This window comes from Erpetoichthys calabaricus, chromosome 13 (assembly GCF_900747795.2).
Source record: "Erpetoichthys calabaricus chromosome 13, fErpCal1.3, whole genome shotgun sequence".
Classification (NCBI taxonomy): domain Eukaryota; kingdom Metazoa; phylum Chordata; class Cladistia; order Polypteriformes; family Polypteridae; genus Erpetoichthys; species Erpetoichthys calabaricus.
The window spans coordinates 103644285-103664173 of record NC_041406.2 but is presented as its reverse complement, the minus strand read 5'-3'; the positions used below and the strand labels follow the sequence as shown (position 1 = coordinate 103664173).

Here is a 19889-nt window from a genome sequence, read left to right as displayed (position 1 = left end):
CGGAGGAGGTGTGCAGGGACCAGGTGAGGTTGTTCGTCACATTAACTCCCAGGAACTTAGTAGACTGCACAATTTCCACAGCAGTGTTCTTAATGTAGACCGGGATGTGTATCAGCTGTTTCTTCCTGAAGTTGATCACCAGTTCTTTTGTTTTTTCGACATTCAGTATCAGATTGTTTTTATCACACCATTCCACAAATGACTTCACCTCCTCTCTGTAATCCCCCTCCCCGTCACCTCGAATGAGACCCACCACTGTTGTGTCGTCCGCATACTTAATAATTTGGTTTGTGCTGAACTTGGCACAACAATTGTGGGTCATGAACGTGAAGAGGAGGGGACTTAGAACACACCCCTGTGGAGAACCTGTGCTCAAGGAGATGGTATCTGATTTATTCTTTCCTACCCGTACGTACTGTGGCCTATCCATTAGAAAGTCCAATATCCAGTTTTGCAGAGGTATGCCCAGTCCCAATGGGCCCAGTTTGCTGATCAAATTCTGAGGAATGATGGTATTAAAAGCCGAACTAAAATCAACAAACAGCATGCGGACCATAGCGTCTCTATTCTCCAGATGTTCCAATGAAAAATGGAGTGCAATAGATATGGCATCCTCTGTGGCACAGTTGGAGCGGTAGGCGAATTGGAGTGGGTCAAAAGAGGAGGGTAGGACAGAAGTAATGTGGTCCTTGATCAGCCTCTCGAAACATTTCATCACTATTGATGTTAAGGCTACAGGGCGATAGTCATTCATGGTTGTGACTATGGGTTTTTTCGGAACTGGGATGATTTCTGAGGTTTTAAAGCAAGATGGCACAACAGCTTGACACAGAGAGATGTTAAATATATCCGTAAGGACATGTGTCAGCTGCTCCGCACATCCTTTGAGTACACAACCTGGTATCTGGTCTGGTCCCACAGCTTTCCTTGGATTAATTCTCCTCAAAGTCCGTAGAACATCATCCGTTTCCAGACACAGTGCCTTCTCATCAGGATGAGGGGTGGCCTTCACTGGTGATGTATCATTCAATGCTTCAAACCGTCCAAAATACTTATTTAGGTGTATCTTTTAAATAGTGACTTGAAGGGGCTGAATACTTGCGCGGTTCATTATTTATTTGTAATTCATTTAGATCACCCTGCAGAGTCTGTTTTAAACTGGGCATTCAAGAGTCTTTTTCTGTTGATCTACAGTATGTCAAAAAAGTCAAATCAAATCCACAGAGATTCGATGCTGTATAACAATAAAATGTGTAACTTTCAAGGGGTGAATACTTTTCATAGGCGCTGCAGTACATAATAGAGTGTAGTTAGTTAGTGTGGTATTTTTAATGTACTTGAGAAGCACAGCATATAAATAATTGTTTCAAGTGTCTTTAGTACATAGTGTTGAATTTTATGAACTCACCAAGAGATGATGCACTTGAGTCAATCAGTAGTCATTCACAGTACAGCCATTGCACAATATTGCCGGAGTCACTCCCTGTGATCCTCCCTACAGGAGGACCTCTGCTTCTTTGTATTGAGGGGTATTTTGGCCATACAGTTAAGATAACCCTCCTAAGCACCTCCCATAGGGGAGTGCAACACATGGCCCGCTTGGAGAAGACCAAGGAGCAGATGCAGAGAATGCTGGATGGATTGTATCAGTTGGCTGACCTGGGAGTATCAGGATATTCCTAAAGATTAGCTGAAGGAAGTTCCTGAAAGTAGGAGAGCCTGGTCAGTCCAGTTCAGTGTGCTGATGATGCAACCCTCATCAGGAAAAGAGAAATGGAAATGATGACGATGAGTGATGACCTGGGGTTAACTGAAAGGTGCTCTTTGCCAAGTTTTTGTGGAGCTCCTTCTCCTTGACCTATGACACCTGCCGGTAAGCATGTCAAACTACGCATTAGAAATACGTCAGTGTGTTCACTGCTGTAGCTGTACTGAGCGCTTTGGCCTGCTCAGTTTGTCCTGTATATGCCACATGACTGGCTTAGATGGACAGATATCTGCATAGTTTTTTGACTGTGACTACTGTTTTTAAATGAAATGTACCTTACTGGGTCCTGCCATGAAGATGTGTTTGTAAGTTTTTTGTTTTTTTTTTGTGTGTGTGAGCGATTGTCACATTCCTTTGTTTTGTCCCTGCAGTCTCCATAGCACATCACTGAGAAGCAGAGCCCCTCTCTTTCCCCCTGCAATTCCATCACTCGGCCTTTACCGACAAGTCAGCCAGGAGGGAGCCTTGGAGACAAAGCCTTATTGTAGAAGTCTTGGCCAGGGGAATTGTTTGGCTGCACTTGACTTCCTTCCAAAAAAAAAAAAAGAGAAAAGGTTGGGATTACAAGAAAACTCGTGTACTTTGAATAAAAAAAACAAGACAGTAAAATCAGAACTGAAAACGGGGAGGCGTGGGTATGGAGGCTCCCTCCACAAACTCTTTCATTTTCTCCAAATTATCTTCCCCAGAAGCACTCCTAGTCAGGAAATACAATGTTGTGTCACATATCATTCATTTGTTCTTTTTGTCTTTTTAAACTAAAGGGTCATTGGGAGATGGAGTTTATCCAGAGAGCTAAAGGCTCATGTCCGGAACAAACAGGAGAGCAGACAGTATGTCTTTGGAAACTTGGTAGGCATTAGGGGTCATGACAAACTCAACACAGAAGGTGTTATCATACTGGGGGTCAAGGGGTAGTGCTAAAGCATGCCTAAATAAATCATTTGTTTAGATTTAATGGAGCTCTGTGTCATTTTGTTGTTCCTTTTACCTGTCCTGTTTCCAAATAAGCTGGAAAGCTGACATTTCTTGGAATGGCTAAGCAGGAAAAGTCATCTTTATTTTCAAAAAATATGTCAGCTTGCCACATCCCTGATCTAAATAGGTGAGAGGCTTTTTAAGATGGCGCATTTGTCCCTCGTTGCTCATTATTGGGTGATCTTTTGATCTTGGTGCTGAGGTGTCACCCATTGCATGGCTGCACTCCGGTCCTAATCTGGATTCTGAGTTGGTTTGTCGTGTGGTGGGTGCACCAATGCGCTATATCAGCGTGTGCTCCTAACCTCTCCTCTCTCCTTTTGATCCTGGATCTTCTGCCTTCTTGACCACGAATCAATGTGCCCTTTGTTTTACAGGTTACTTGGTTTTGTCTGTTTCCCAGCATATCTGTGCTTTCTTTTTGTTTGTTTCCAATTATGGATCCAAAATCCTTATTGTCATACATCAGTGAGCGATTTTGTTATATATACCTGAGGCTTAACTGATGCTATCAGGCAAGTTGTTCTTTGGGAGAATACAAAATTTCTGGGAATGGTGAGCATTGCATACAGGTGCTGGCACTGCAGTGACTGTTCATCCACATAATGGTGAAAGGTCTGAAAGTTTCAATGGCTTTATTATAGCACATAATTAAAATGTTTCACGAAAGTGCGTATCCAGGGATATGTCAGTGAATGTAAAACTGGGGGCAAATTGTATTTTCTGCTGATAGATCTTTAAATATGTATCTGATTGATGAATACAACAACAATAACATTTATTTATATAGCACCTTTTCATAGAGGCAATGTTCTCAAAGTGCTTTACAAGATGACAAAAAGAAAGTTATATGAAATGAAAAATATATAAGATTAGGAAATAATATTAAAGAATAAGTAACAAAAGCAATATGTAAGGTTAGATGGCTGGGAGGACAGCAAAAGAAATAAAATCTACAGGGGTTCCAAGGCCATAAATGTTCTTAAATCAGTCGTCTTTGTTTTCAGACTCCACATGATAGTAATTAATGATGTTGGTCTTGTGGATAGCTGAGACACAAAACTTTTGGGGGTACAGAATTTAATGAGATGGACCAATGAAAAAAACACTCTTAGTATAAAACAACAAAAAAAAGACATCCCCAATTCAGGGGCAGCACAATAACACAGTGGTTAGTCTATGGTAGGGGTTCAAATCCCACACCCAGCTATCGTCTTTGTGGAATTTGCATGTTCCTCTAATGTCTATGTGAGATTTTCTTTGATTACTCCAGGTTTCTGCCCATATTTCCAAAGACACGTGTGTGTGAGTGTGTGTTTGTGTCGGCCTTTCCCAATTGGTCCTGTTTGAATGTAAGTGTGGGTGTGTGTGAAAGTGGGCCTTGCGATGGACTGGTGCCATGTCCAGGGCTGCTTTCTACCTTGTGCCCAATGCTCATGGGATAAGCACAAGTCCCCAATTGCTGTAAACTGGATTAGGCACGTTTGAGAATGTTGTGTAATCTTATTTTAACATCCTATTTCAAGATGTAAATTGCCCGGGTGGGAGTGAGTGAATGTACTGGCAGTTTGGTAAATTGTGTCAGGTGTTGTTGGGAAGATCTCCCTCTACCCTGAAATGAACTGAAATGGTTAAGAAGATGGATGGATAACAATTTCATATCCTAAGAAGCTCCTCTGTACCAGTTTTTATAGAAGTCACTATAAAATAAGACCGAGCTTTTTTAGATCAGTATAGGAATCGTCTTTGGCAAAGGCTATAGCACCCTGAACCATCTTGTAACCAGTAGAATCTGAAGCAGAGACCCAGATATCTGTTGACTTAGCTTAATGTCTTATCCAGACTCCTAAAGGTAGACTGTGGTGTGAAGTGCATTCTGAGATTTTATAGGTAAGGAAGATGATTGTTACACTCAGAGTACTCTGTGCTCATGACAATAATGAATCTATAAACATATAAAACGTAACTAAGTGATGGGATAGACATTAATAATAATAATAATGCATTTTATTTATAGGGGCACTTTACATTAGCAGTAAATCTCAAAGTGCAACATAAAAAGTTTAAACAAAGGCAAAGCAAGATAAAAACAGAGATAAAACAACAATAATTAGAGCATTCTTGTTAATAAGCTTTCCTAAATAGAAAAGTCTTTAGCTGTTTTTTTAAAACAGCCCACAATCCGCTGTGTTCTCAGGCTCTCTGGTAGGGCATTCCAGAGCCGTGGAGCAGCGGCTGCAAAGGCTCGGTCTCCCATTGTATGAAGTTTGGTCACGGGGGGCGAAGGCGGTAGGTATTTGTAAAACGGAGGTTAACCCATTAACCCACCTCATCATTAACAGTTCCTGACACTTCTCTAGTCCATGCCAGCGGTTCTTGCCTTTTGAGACCCTTATAGAGTAATGTCTGAGTAGGATGCTGTTTGCATATCTAGCGTGACCAGAAAAAACATTTTTTCATGAAATTTAAACCCTACATGTATAGCCAGAGCATTGATTTACTACTGTTACTGGAGTTTCTGCCTTTACTGTATGCCAGTTTTAAATAATGAAAGCAGGTGGCATAGTGGTTAGTGCTGCTGCTTTACAGTTCCTGGAACCTGGGATCAAATCATGGCCTGGTCCGTCAGTCTGTGTATATGGAGTCTGCAGTGTTTTCCTCAAGTCCTTGTGGGTTGTCTCCAGGTGTTTTCATTTCCTCGAACATTCTCGAGATGTGTAGGATAGATCAACTAGAAACTTGAAATGTACACAGTTGTTAGTGAATTTGCAAAGAACTGATGCCCTGTTTGGCTGGGATATACTGTATACTTAATTTAAGTGCACTGGTGAAGGGAAATTCTTATCATGAAATGACTGATTTTTTTAATTTCTTATTCATATTTGACTGTAAAGCCCATTTTTAGCAGCCATTCCTCCAGTGTTCTAATGGTAAACTTTCAGCCCATTCTTAATTAATCATGATTAAATTGGTTATTAGTGAAACCTTTGCAATTACATTAGCACAGCTGAAATCTGTTATTCTTTTCATATAGCAAGCCATTTCTTTTTTCTTGGGTTGCAAGGTACTGGCATTAATAAAGTTCAATTCTGGGTTCAAAAATGGCCAAAATAAAACGGCTTTCTCAAGAAACGTATCAGTCTATTTTGGGTATTTTTTGCAGAATGAAAGTTATTCCAAGCAATAGATTAAAAAACTGAAGATTTCAAACAAAGGTGTCTGTTACTGTCTTGAGAGAAGAGGGCAAACTGGGTCTAATCAGGATATAAAAAGATGGGGAAGGCCCAGATGGGCAACTGCATAAGAGGAGAAGGACATCAGAGTGTGTAGTTTGAAAACGAAACGCCTTACAGGTCCTTGGTTGACTTCTTTCTTAAATACAAGCCAAATAGCAGTGTCATCTGCAGCACTGAAAAGAAAAGGTTCAAAATGGGCAAAATAGCACAGGTGACGGGCACTTGATTTCTACACGAGTCCAGACCTTTAACCATTTTTATTTTTTCTTTCTATTTACCCATATTAGATATAGCTTTTTCTTTAAATCTCTTTCTCTGAGGCCAGCCTCACTATTGCATAGGACACTAGTTTTTGATATGTTTGTAAAGGAAAAGTACTGTGACTGGGTCATTTTTTAAAAATACAATTTTATGTATAGAAGGATATTTTTCCCATGAGCGTATTAGCTCTAAATGTTAAAATAAGTGTTACAGACCAGACCTTCATAAGACACACATATTTGTTTGATCCTTAATTCATTATTGTACTGAGCACTTTAAATGTAGTAAAAGAAAAAATGACAGCATCAGGTAATTTCCAGCTGTTGACACCAGAGTAAAACTGATGTAAAATTGCAATGTACGCTATTTCATTTTATGGTTCTGTTGAATTTAGGCAGATAATAAAAGAATACCTCCAAATGGACAGATGGTGCTGCTGGTCGGTATTCCTCCAGCTGCTGCCTTCTCTCCCATCTTCATATTGGCTTCCATTATGTATGGTCACTTAGTCAAATGCAGTCCTCTGAAGTGAATGCCTCTTGTTTTGGTACAAGGCCAGTCACAGGTGTCCAGTGTATATTCCTGTCTAACGTTGTCTGGAGCTCTTTTGTAAATCTCGTGATAGGAATACAGACTTCAAGTCCCGCTCTGAGCTAAGCTGCTTTTTTTTTTTTTTTTGTAAACTAGGATTGTAAAGTAACTTCCTAGGGGATGTGCTCCCTTTTTATGTCACACCATTCCCATCATGACTCCTGCTGGGCAACACAACTCTCATACGCAACACCTCCCCGTCCTCGCACACTCCTCCATGCCACCACACACGTGACACTGCTAACAACATCTGTATTTGGTTGCTTTCTTCTATCTGAAACCCATTCAAGTCCTGCAGCTTGGGGTGTCAGTCCTGAACTCTGTGAAGTTCTAAATAACCTTGTAACCCAAACATTCTTTGTCACCTGCTCCTTAACTGATTTTATGTTAATACGTACTATTTTGAGAATAATAAATCAGTGTTGGGCAGTGTTCGGCATTATGTGAAGGTGAGTCAGTTGAACGAGTGTCTTAGTGGAGCAGACATTTCTGTTGAGTTACAAATTTCCGAAGGCACAGTAACATCAAGTTCGTCTGATGCAATACATTTAACGTTCAGGGTCACTTTACATTTAGCTAAAGCTGTGAATTTAAGAATTGTACTTTTTTTTGAGGAAAAAAACACCTTTCTATAATTCACAACCAGCAATGGTATCTTATTATATTTTATAGAATTTTCCATCACCTTAGTCAGGTTATCTGTTTATTTCTGAATGGACCTTCTCTCTCTTTTTTTTTTTTCTTCCCAGCAATGCATGCAGCAGCTCTGTCAGGTCACGTCAGCACAGTCCAGCTACTCCTGGAGAATGGCGCTCAGGTCGACGCGACGGATGTGATGAAACACACCCCACTGTTCCGTGCATGTGAGATGGGCCACAAGGAGGTTATCCAGACTTTGATCAAAGGTAAGACACCTCCACACTGTGCTCTATCCTGCTCATAGTTTGCTATTTTTGTTCCTGGTTATATCATATGCCATGTCATTGGGCCTGCCTTTAAAAGATGGCAGCAAGGTAGGGTCCATATCATAGCTTTACAATCCTTTAAAAAGCAAATTTGTGTGCTTGATGAATTGCTTTTTCTGTTGTTTTATTTTGATGTTTTACTTTGCTGTAGTCCTTAGGCCACTGATTTTTTTTTTTATCCTAATTTCCACTTATTTTCAGTACATTTGCTTTATTTTCACAAACCCAGGTTCACTGACTATATCCTGAACTGGCCCTTTAGTGTTTTTCCATCTCCTGGCCTTTCCTTTGCCTGTTTAGTGAGTTTTAACGTGTTCACAACAGAAAGACAGAGAATGTAGTTGGAGAGAACATTTCGATCCAGGGAATGGATTGCTGAAAGTGTTACTGTCAATTCTATCAAGGCAGTTGTCGGCAAAAGTCACTTTAAGGTATAAGGCCGCTGTCGACCTCAAGTGGTAGAAAACTAGATGTTGCCAAAAGCAACCTAAAATATATTGTTTGGCTTTATCTGCAAGATGTTAGCAAAGGCTGTGAAGTGAACAGAGTCCTGTACTCTTCTGGCATTCATTTTCCTTATGGCTCAGTATCAAATATCTGCCGTTGCTATCATCAAACCAAATATTTCAATTCAGCTTATTCTTGTATAGAACTGTTCGTTGAGAGCAAATTCATAGTGCTGTAGCAAGTTCACAGGTAAATGCCATGATACATTTTACTAATTGCGTAATAAATACTTATAAAGACACATACTGCATTTGTTTAAACACAGTAGAAGACAAACTGATTAGCATTAAAGGAATCTAACAGTATCAGTCCATTAACAACATATTTGAATTAGTTGACAGTAGAAGACTTGAATACACAAACTCCAGTCAGCAGCCTCCTTATAGAAAATAAACCCCTGGGGGTCAGCCATCTTATGTAGTTCTCGGCATCCAGAAGTTCTTTTAGGACTTACAAATTAGCTGTTCATAAATGTTTCCTTAAATTTCTCCATCTCCACAATATTTGTACGATTGCTCATTCTTGTCATTTTATGTTCTATTGCAGGTGAGGCACGTGTGGACCTTGTTGACCAGGATGGTCACTCTCCTCTACACTGGGCAGCCTTGGGAGGCAATGCTGATGTCTGCCAGATATTAATTGAGAATGGTATTAACCCCAATGTGCAGGACCTAGCAGGAAGGACACCTCTGCAGTGTGCTGCTTATGGAGGCTACATAAACTGTATGGCAGTGCTTATGGAAAATAAAGCCGATCCCAATATCCAGGACAAAGAGGTATGATGGTTAACAGGAGCTGAAGCGCTCAGCTTAGAGGCAGGGTTCTGTATTTACACTACAGATGGCGACTGAATCTCCTTTAATGTTCGTCTTAAAACCTGAGTGTCAGCGATATCAAGGGAAGAAAAGAGAGATAGTATTTTTAAAATGTTTAGTTAATCAAAAGAAGTCTTTAGAGGTGAAGGCTTGGTTTAACATTTATCATGTATTACATAATTTATTAGTCTTTTTTTTAATATGGTGCATCTCACAGAGAGCAACATCATCAGGCAAGTTGCAATAGCAAGATCTGTGTCTTCAGTCAGTTTCTGCCTTCCTTCACTCCATCTTCATTTTATAAAAACCTTGTGCAGTATTGAGGACATGACTGCGAAGTGTGTTCTAATTCTCATTGCCTTAGATGAGGTCTTTGTATTGTCTGGCAAAACAGAAACCTGCACATGACTACTAGTCTTCAGTCCCTGCCTCCACAAGACACTTTTGGCAATTTCATTAATAATTTTTGTGTGAACAGCCCCTAAGAGGGGGTGAAAAGCACAAGTGTAAGAGCCTGGCAGAGCGACTGCAGAATACCAAGTAGCTCCAAAACAAACTGTGCTGCTCCTCTGCAGTTCAGTCTCAAATCCCACCCTTGTTCAGTACTTAACCTAAATTATAATTGTTCATTATCTTTCAGATCAGTTGCTACAAACTTGTTGCTTGAATGTTATAATTTACTGAAGAATCAGTGGACTAATTAATATTAATTATGCTGTTAAGTGTTTAATGCATTTATAGAACTGATTAATAATACATTGTATTTATTATGTGGTTAATCAATTGCTAGATTAATTAAACTAATATATTGAAGTCCTCAGTCATTCAATTTGCACATTTTGACTTGTTCTTTGTTATTTTTTAGGCTCACTCTGATGATGTTCTCTTTTATTAAATGGTGGGTATGGGAGTGTCTGTCACAGAGTGCCTTTACTTACATCTACAGGCAGAAACACACACACACACACACACGCACGCACACACACAAGCACACACACACAAGCACACACACACACACACACCCCTCTCTTGGTTAGCGTAAAGTTGCCAGACAACCTAAGATTTAGAGTGACATGAATATCATTTCAGTAAAGATTAGTTTGGTTTTAACGTATAATGATTTTAGGTGGGCCAAGCCCATCTTGATGGAGGACTACTTATTGATACCCCAGGTGTGAGAGTTGTATTGTCTGGTTTTAAATACTTGGTGAGGTAAAGGCTAAAGTGCTGAAGTTGCTTCAAGTTATTCAGCATACTGCACTGCCAAGGGTGGAGGAGTCCAGTTTTCAGCTTGTGCCATCTTTTTGCGAGTGACAAAGGGGCCAAGTGGTTGTTTGGGGATAAAAAAGCTGGAATGCTGCTTTAGTTCTGCGCTAATAGTTTGTTAGTCTGGCAGACAGCAGGGTCAGGTCACTGCTTGTGTTTCTGATTGGTAGATGACTTTATCCCAGGAAGGAAAATGAAGAAGAAAATCTCAGCAAATTCCAGGGGGACAATTGCAGCCCTTCTTGTGACTGTGTGGAAGCAGTGAGCCAGCTGTGGCCATAAGTCAAGAGAATAAGTGACCGAGGTCCAGAGGCCGTAAACATACTTTGTGTTTAAATCGTACTCCTCCTCCTCCAGTTCTGTTGATAGGCCACTATGTTTGTTTGTTTATTTATTTATTTTGATCTCCATAGTAAGTAAAAATGATTACTAAGACTCAGCTATCAATAAATAACATCTATTTTTGCCAGAACATCAATTAAGCTAACAGAGCAATTGTTAAAATATTCATGAATACAAAATATTCATGAATACAATGAATAATCAATAATGAGAGATTTGTTGTTCCAATGCACATAAAGGAAATAAACGTGTGTATACCAAAACATTTGTAATTGCAACAATTTTCTGTGAGAAATGGTGCATTTTCTGGGAAAATTCCAGGGGTGCCGATAATTTTGGCCATGACTGTGTATATACAGAACTTTCACAAAATGAAATCGAATGATGCTAACTGCCCGGAATTTTATGGACTCCCAAAAATACACAAAACACCACTAAAATACAGACCAGTGGTTAACCTAATAGGCGGACCATCATACAACTTGTCAAAAAGACTTTTCCAACTACTTAAACATTTAACTGAAGACTACCAAAAGATATTGGGGCGCAATGTAGGGCCCAGTGTTAGAAAGCTAGGTCTGCGTCAGAGGTCATGGGTGTTCCAGCAGGACAATGACCCCAAACATACCTCTAAAAGCACTCAGAAATGGTTGAAGACAAAGCGCTGGAGAGTTCTGAAGTGGCCAGCAATGAGTCCGAATCTAAATCCGATTGAACACTTATGGAGAGATCTCAAAATTGCTGTTGGGAGAAGGCGCCTTTCAAATCTGAGAGACCATGAGCAGTTTGCAAAAGAAGAGTGGTCAGAAATTCCAGTTGAGAGGTGTAACAAGCTTGTTGATGGTTATAGGAAGCGCTTGATTTCAGTTATTTTTTCCAAAGGGCGTTCAGCCAAATATTAAGTAGAGGGTGCCAATAATTTTGTCCAGCCCGGTTTTTGAGTTTTGTGTGACATGATGTCAGATTTGGCTTTTTTTACTCTGTTTTTTTGTGTTGTTCCAATGCACATAAAGGAAATAAACATATGTATAGCAAAACGTTTGTAATTGCAACAATTTTCTGGGAGAAATGGTGCATTTTCAAGGAAAATTCCAGGGGTGCCGATAATTTTGGCCATGACTGTATGTATATATATATATATATGTATATGTGCAGCTGGAGATCCACAAAGGGAGAAAAAAATGAATCCCGTATCATAAAGTAGTTTTTATTCCTGAGCTTTCAACCCCTACCAGGGGTCTTCATCAGAGGCTAATGCTTAGACTTACAAGAATCAAAGGCAATATATAGCAATACATTAGGGGGGGGGGTGACTAAGTCCATATGATCGAGGTGGGGGGGGGGGGGTTGTATAGTTTATTTATTATGTACATGTTCTTCTTAAGTTAGCATATGCTGGATTTATGTCCAAGTGTCTGTTGATGGCGTTTTCATTTGATAGCCAAGACTCAGCCAACTCTCTGGCACTTTTCGTACTGGCCTTAAATTTTACTTTTACATTGTCCCAGTTGAATGAGGATCCCGAGCTGTTTCATCGTGTGGTGGGTGCGGTAACACGCTGTATTAGTGCATGCTCCCTAACCTGACCTCAGCACTTCTTTGCTGACTCATAATTTTTCCTTATAAAGTTCTGTTTAAATCCTTAACTGTTGCTAAACTTGACCTGCACTTTAATTTTTTTTACATTGAATTTATTAAAAGCATATAACACTCCATATAATCAAATCAAACTTAACAAAACTAAAATCAAATTTAAAAAAAAAAAAAAACTTTAAAATTGGTCCTCAACTTTCTCAATTCTTAAAGGTAAACTGGGTCAAGCTTTTCTTAAACTTTGTCGCATCTGCTTAAATGTGGCCTATTAAAGATAAACATAACACTTTCTGAACTGTAACACGTGCTTTGTCTAAACATTGTGAAATGTACTGTAGTATGTTATGGTTACTAGACCCTTGGTTGTTTAACATCTGCCCCCAGAGTTCCGCCCTGATTATCAGGAAACACACACTACAGATGGCTTCTCCTCTCTTTGGTGTGTTAGCATACTGTGTTAAAAAAGTCCCTGAATGCATCTATGAGACCCAGTTCTTGTGTTCACCTGTTTGAAAGATTGTCGCACTTAATAGCTGGGCAATTGAAGTCGCCATTGACTTTCATGACTCAGGCGCTGCCGCGAGTGGCAGCTATTCCTGCAGCTCCGTGTATGACTTTATTTTTCTACCTTTTTCTCTATTTCACTGTTAGGAGAGGTTAACTCCTACCACTTTCTTTTATGTGGACTCATTCCCTGGACACTTTTTACTACTTGGACATGGATTTTTACACGCCGAGACTCATCTATTCAAGTAGTCAACTTCAAGCGCTGAGAACAAATGCCCGCGCCCGTGTGGTTCCCTATTTACCTGACGAGGTAGAAAGACGGTATCGTGGCAGCAGAGCCGGTGCTAAGATAAAAGCCAAGCGTTTAGCGAGAAAGTGGCGCTACAAGCCTTCAGTGCCTTCTGTGATCCTGGGAAATGTGAACTCACTACCAAATAAAATTGACAAACTGGCTGCGCTGGTGAAAAATGTCAGGACCTACAGAGAATGCAGTTTGTTGTCTTTTAGTGAAATGTGGCTAACAACTAACATCCCTGATGCTAACGTGGAGCTACCCGGGTTTAGCACAGTTAGAGGGAACGGAGACGCAGATACCTGTGGAAAGCAGAAAGGAGATGGACTTGCACTCTATGTCAATACAAGATGGTGCAACTCTGGACATGTTAACGTTAAAATCTCCACTTGCTGCAGGGACATCGAACTGTTGGCCGTAAGTCTGCGTCCCTATTACTTGCCCAGAGAATTTGGACACGTCATTGTTGCTATTGTTTACATCCCTTCTCGGGTGGACGTGGAGATAGCGGATGAAATCATCCATTCTGCTGTTGCTAAACTACAAACGCAGCACCCTGAGGCACTTGTGCTAATCGCTGGAGACTTCAACCATGTAACGCTGGACAAAACATTACCTGCCTTCTCCCAGTATGTAGATTGTAACACCCGGGGAAATAGGACTATTGATCTATACTGTATGCAAACGTTAAAGATGCATACAGCGCCATCCCGCTGCCTGCGCTTGGGAAAGCAGATCATAACCTGGTTCTGCTTCAGCCTCACTACAACCACACGCTCATTCAGGAAGTGGTCCCCTGAGGCAGAGTAGGCTCTGAGAGACTGCTTTGGAACTATGCACTGGGATATCCTGCAGGGGTCACATAGTGAGAACATTGAGGAGGTTGTTGACTGCACTACTGATTACATCAACTTCTGTATGGACATTGTAGTTCCAGTAAGAACAGTACGCTGCTATGCTAACAACAAACCATGGATTACAAGTGACATCAAGGGCCTTTTGAACCAGAAGAAAAGGGCTTTTAAAGGTGGTGATCAGCATGAGCTCAAGCGCGTGCAGAAGGAACTCCGAGTCCAGCTCAGGGCGGCGAAGGAGTAGTACAGGAGAAAGCTGGAGCAGAAGTTGCAGAATAACAGCATGAAGGAAGTGTGGGATGGGATGAAGATCATCACTGGCTGCAGCTCGAAGTGGGTTGCCACCATCGAGAGAGATGTGGAGAGAGCAAACCAGATGAACAACTTTTTTAACAGGTTTGACCAACCAAACCCACTCTCACCTTGGAGTACTGCACCCTCCAACTGTCCTTCTGCTGATACCAGCATAGGAGAGCGTTTACCCCAACCCACAATTACAGCAGCCCAGGTAAGCAGAGAGCTGAGGAGACTTGGTGCCAGAAAAGCAGCGGGTCCAGATGGGGTATCGCCATGACTGCTGAAGGCCTGTGCGTTGGACCTGGGGAGTCCTCTACAGTGCATCTTCAACCTGAGCCTGGAACAGGGGAGAGTCCCGAGGCTTTGGAAAACATCTTGCATCACCCCAGTCCCAAAGGTATCACATCCAGGTGAGATGAATGACTTCCGGCCTGTCGCTCCGACGTCGCATGTGATGAAGACCATGGAGCGGTTGCTACTTCACCACCTGAGGCCACAGGTCCGCCACGCCCTCGACCCTCTGCAGTTCGCATGCCAGGAGAAGGTGGGAGCGGAGGATGCCATCATCTGTATGCTCCACTGATCCCTCTCCCACTTGTACAGAGGCAGTGGTGCTGTAAGTTTCTGGACTTCTCTAGCACCTTCAACACCATCCAACCTCTGCTCCTTAGGGACAAGCTGACAGAGATGGGAGTAGATTCATACCTGGTAGCATGGATTGTGTGGACTATCTTAAAGACTGACCTCAGTATGTGCCTCTCGGGAACTGCAGATGTGACATTGTGGTCAGCAGCACCGGAGTGCCACAGGGGACTGTACTTTCTCTGGTCCTGTTCAGCCTATATACATCGGACTTCCAATACAACTCGGAGTCCTGCCACGTGCAAAAGTTCTCTGACGACACTGCTATCATGGGCTGCATCAGGAGTGGGCAGGAGGAGGAGTATACGGACCTCATCAATGACTTTGTTAAATAGTGTGACTCAAACCACCTACACCTGAACACCAGCAAAACCAAGGAGCTGGTGGTGGATTTTAGGAGGACCAGACCCCTCATGGACCCCGTGATCATCAGAGGTGACTGTGTGCAGAGGGTGCAGACCTATAAATACCTGGGAGCGCAGCTGGATGATAAATTGGACTGGACTGCCAATACTGATGCTCTGTGTAAGAAAGGACAGAGCCGACTATACTTCCTTAGAAGGCTGGTGTCCTTCAACATCTGCAATAAGATGCTACAGATGTTCTATCAGACGGTTGTGGCGAGCGCCCTCTTTCATGCGGTAGTGTGCTGGGAAGGCAGCATAAAGACGAGAGACATCTCACGCCTGGACAAACTAGTGAGGAAGGCAGGCTCTATTGTAGGCACGGAGCTGGACAGTTTGACATCCATGGCAGAGCGACGGGCACTGAGCAGGCTCCTGTCAATCATGGAGAATCCACTGCATCCACTAAACAGTATCATCTCCAGACAGAGGAGCAGCTTCAGCGACAGACTGCCGTCACTGTCCTGATCCACTGACATACTTATATTCATTTTCTCATCTCAAATTCAGACTGTTTGAGTAAAATACCAATTTTGATATTGTTGGTATTGAAAATCTAATCCAAATTCACTTGTAACCCAATGCATTTCAACCCAAACCCACCATTGCCAGCAGAGGTTTGTAGTCGTACATTGAGCAGCTTCAGCGACAGACTGCTGTCGCTGTCCTGCTCCACTGACAGACTGAGGAGATCGTTCCTCCCCCACACTATGCGACTCTTCAATACCACCTGGGGGGGTAAACGTTAAAATTATACAAAGTTATTGTCTGTCTGTATACTTGCATTATTATTACTCTTTAATTTAATATTTTCTTTATCAGTATGCTGCTGCTGGAGTATGTGAATTTCCCCTTGGGATTAATTATCTATCTATCTATCTATCTATCTGTCCATCCATCCATCTCTAAGCTTGAGAGTAGTGTAACTACAGATATTGACTTGAGACAACAAATGGCATTTGGATGTTTATTAGTGTTGAACTGATTTGTGTTCAGTAAATTCATAGTAGTACTAGGGTGTTGTACCGTGTTAGCCCTTGTGGATGTAGTGAGAAGTCAAGCAAAATGACACTTTTTATTGGCTAACTAAAAAGATTACAATATGCAAGCTTTCAAGGCAACTCAGGCACCTTCTTCAGGCAAGATGTATGATATTGTAATCTTTTTAGTTAGCCAATAAAAGGTGTCATTTTGTTTGACTTCTCACTACATTCATAGTAAATGTAAGGCCGCTTTTGTTTTCTTGGTTTGATTTATTTGAACCCCCACTTGCCCCAAGCTCCAGTTCTTCTGTAGTGATAGCTTTATTTCCATTTCTTTCTAATAAGCTTATATTTCTAGTAGTTTCAGTTAATGGTAGGTAGCAGCAATAATCATGCCTCTCCCCCCCCCACCCCCCTTCAGTCCCCTAAAACGGCTCCCCTGCGTTTGCAAGGCCTAGAAGCACGTAAAACTCCAGGCAGGTCTTGTTTTTCTGGCGCCAGCAGTACTTTCCGCTCTGATTTTGAACACTTTATTAGCATTATTTGCTTTGAGCAATTTTGGAGTCTGCCCGCCATTGTAGCAGACGCAGTGAATCTACTGCTTCTCAGCATACCCTAATGGGGAGTGAGGGGTTAGGGGGGTCGTCAGCTCCGGTTCTCACCAACTGCTCTGAATAAAAGTAACTGCCACTAAGTTTATCAGTCTGTCTTGTTTATACAGTGATGCACCAAATACAACCACCTTAACTGAAATGAATTACCACAATTAGTGTGGCACAAAGTGACAAATCCTGAGCTACAAAATACTTCCATGGCCGTGGTCTGGGGAGAGCCACTTCAGTTAATTTATGCGGATATTTTGGGGTTAATACTTAAAGCTACTTAAAGCTAAAGTGAATCGTGCATCTCAAGCAGCCATTAGTAAGAAAGGGTTATTGTCTCAGCTGCCACTTCTTCAAACACACAAATGAAAACCGGTAATTAGCGGGCATCAAGTTGAGGAGCAGGTGGAAGAGCGGATTATGGGAGTTTTCAAAAAGTTGGAGATGTGTTTACTCTTGTAAATGTGTTACTTATTATGAAAGACAAATGTCAGAGCATGGTGACAGCTGCTGGATAGCCGTAGGTTCTGAGCAAATCAGGAGATCCTGAGAGTGTTGTGTCCATGCTGCCTTCATGCAAGGTGTGTTGATATGACAGAAACAGGGAATGCGAGTCCAGAGTGTACAGTATGTGTGGCCTCCTGTAAAGATGTCAGCTAACTGCGTAACGATGTCCTGCCTACTGATATTCAGTGTGGAATGATACAATTTATAGTGTTTTACTGTTAATGTAAAATGTCAAAAGCTAAAGTTCATCAGATCAGAACCTTAGATTAACATAAACTTGTAATATTGCAACAGCATTATTATTTAATCCACCTTCTTATTGGTCTGTAAAAATGTTTTTTTTCTTCTTCAAACATGGCAATTAATTATGATTATTCAGTTAAGGAAGACCAAAGTTTTGAGTTCAGGTGATTATACTTGCTAATTGGGCACTGCGGGGTGACGTGTTGTGTGTTGATGAGCGCGTGCCAGTTAGGAGTTCCTTTTATTCTGTACGTGTGACCATAATGACCCTACAAATGGCCCACCAATACTACTTAGTGGAGTAGCTATGTGTATAATACTGTATCATTTCCTTTCTGTGAGTGATGCAATTGTATGAATGAATCTGCACTATAGACCATTTGCCACATACTTGTTAGATTCATAACTGTAAATTTCCCCAGGGTCTTGTTATCTCATTCTCACAAATCAGCACTCTAGTTTGTTCACGTAACCAGCTAGTGGTGATTGTTTGTTTCCTTTTACACGTGATGGCTAGCTGGGCCCGGCTAACGTATCAATTACCTTCCAGGTTCCCTCTTAGCCTTCATAACATATAAGCAAGAAGAAGACTGGAATTCACATTTTACGCTTTTTGGCCGAGTAAGCTAGAAAGTAACCAAGTCTTTCTCATATGTATTTTCTTTTTTCCCCCCTGTTCAGGGGAAGACGGCTTTGCACTGGTCTTGTAACAACGGCTATCTCGATGCTGTCAAGCTCCTCCTGGGATACAATGCTTTCCCCAATCAGATGGAAAACAATGAAGAAAGGTACTTGATGTGTTTTGTGCTTTCTTGCAAGACGATTGCAGCGACAATTCTAATGCAAAATAACTTGCATTTTGAGGCAGTCACCTGTTCATATTAGAATAGTTAAGTATGCCAGGATTGATGACCGTATTGTAATAAAGGCGCTATATAGCGCCCGACCTGGCACAGACTCATTCACAGGCACGTTTAAAAACACACAAGACTTTTATTTTTCTTCAGCTGGAGGGCATGTCTTCCCCATGAACCCCCCAGCCACAACACAGGCCCAAAAGCACTTAATATAAATCACAATCCTCTCCACCTTGGCACCACCACTCCTCCCAGGCAACCTCGTCCTCTTCTTCCCGATTCTGGCTCCAGAGTGGTGGTTGCTGGCCCCCTTTTATCAGGCACTTCCGGGTAAGGCGAAACCAGTGCCCGAAAGGGGCCAGCCGCTCCTGTTGCAGCACCCCTGGCGGCGCCTGCAGAACCCAACAGAACTGCACAGAACTCCAACCCCCATGAAGCCCTGGGGGAGTCCGAGGCACCGCTGCAACCCAGGGATGCTGCCATCTGGCATCCAGGGGCCCAGATGCTGGGCTTCCCACCCTTGTGCCCCTGGCAGATGTGGTGAAGGGGCGTCCCGGCCATCTGTCACAGTATGTATCATGTAACATAGTGTACAACAAAGCAAATTACAGAAGTAGCCCTTCACATTAATGCCAACAGAGTGGCTCTTCTGCACTGCCTTTAAAGTTAAACAGGTTGTCCTCCTTCCTTTTCTCTGGTGAATGTGTCCCCCCCACACTGTTTCAAATAGCATACTTTTTGGGAAAGCCAATGGCTTACTTTCATCCTTATTGACTAGACATTTTGTGCCTCAGATTTCTGAGTTGAAATTCTCTCCCCCTAGATGCTACAGAAAAGTCTTGTCAATGTTTAGTGCCATTATTTTCAATTGACGTGCAACTATGACTAAATAGACAAAGAGACTACAGAAACATTGAGATTTGGTCTATAAACTTTGTGGCTATTGGTCTTGACAAATTCTGCTCGGTTTACAGCAGATGATGGATTTGGAATAACTCAACAAAAAACCACAAGGCTGCTGGAGTTTCATGATGTCCATGCCTTCTCCTTCCTATTGCAGGTACACCCCTCTGGACTATGCTCTCCTCGGGGAGCACCATGAGGTGATCCAGTTCATGCTGGAACATGGAGCTCTCTCTATTGCTGCCATACAGGACATTGCAGCTTTCAAGATCCAAGCCATATACAAGGGCTATAAGGTGCGCAAGGCCTTCCAGGAACGCAAGAAGCTCCTGATGAAACATGAGCAACTGCGCAAGGATGCTGCAAAGTAAGAAGTGCTAGGCTAAAAGGAAAAGGGGTGGTGGGCTTTTACAATAAATTCCACAAAATGTATTTGGTTAACTAAATGACTTTACTTTGGGGACTTGGGACAAACA

The 19889-nt window shown here is 41.9% G+C and overlaps 1 protein-coding gene across 3 annotated transcripts in view; it reads left to right on the top strand.

Moving 5' to 3' along the window:
* The window catches only part of invs (inversin), a 200293-nt gene that overhangs the window by 153876 nt on the left and 26528 nt on the right, over positions 1-19889 (top strand). For all 3 annotated transcript variants that reach the window (XM_028817399.2, XM_028817397.2, XM_028817398.2), the window contains 4 exons: positions 7584-7739; positions 8853-9082; positions 18335-18441; positions 19571-19780. In XM_028817399.2, the coding sequence (XP_028673232.1) occupies positions 7584-7739; positions 8853-9082; positions 18335-18441; positions 19571-19780 (703 nt within the window). The remainder of the gene's footprint in view (positions 1-7583; positions 7740-8852; positions 9083-18334; positions 18442-19570; positions 19781-19889) is intronic.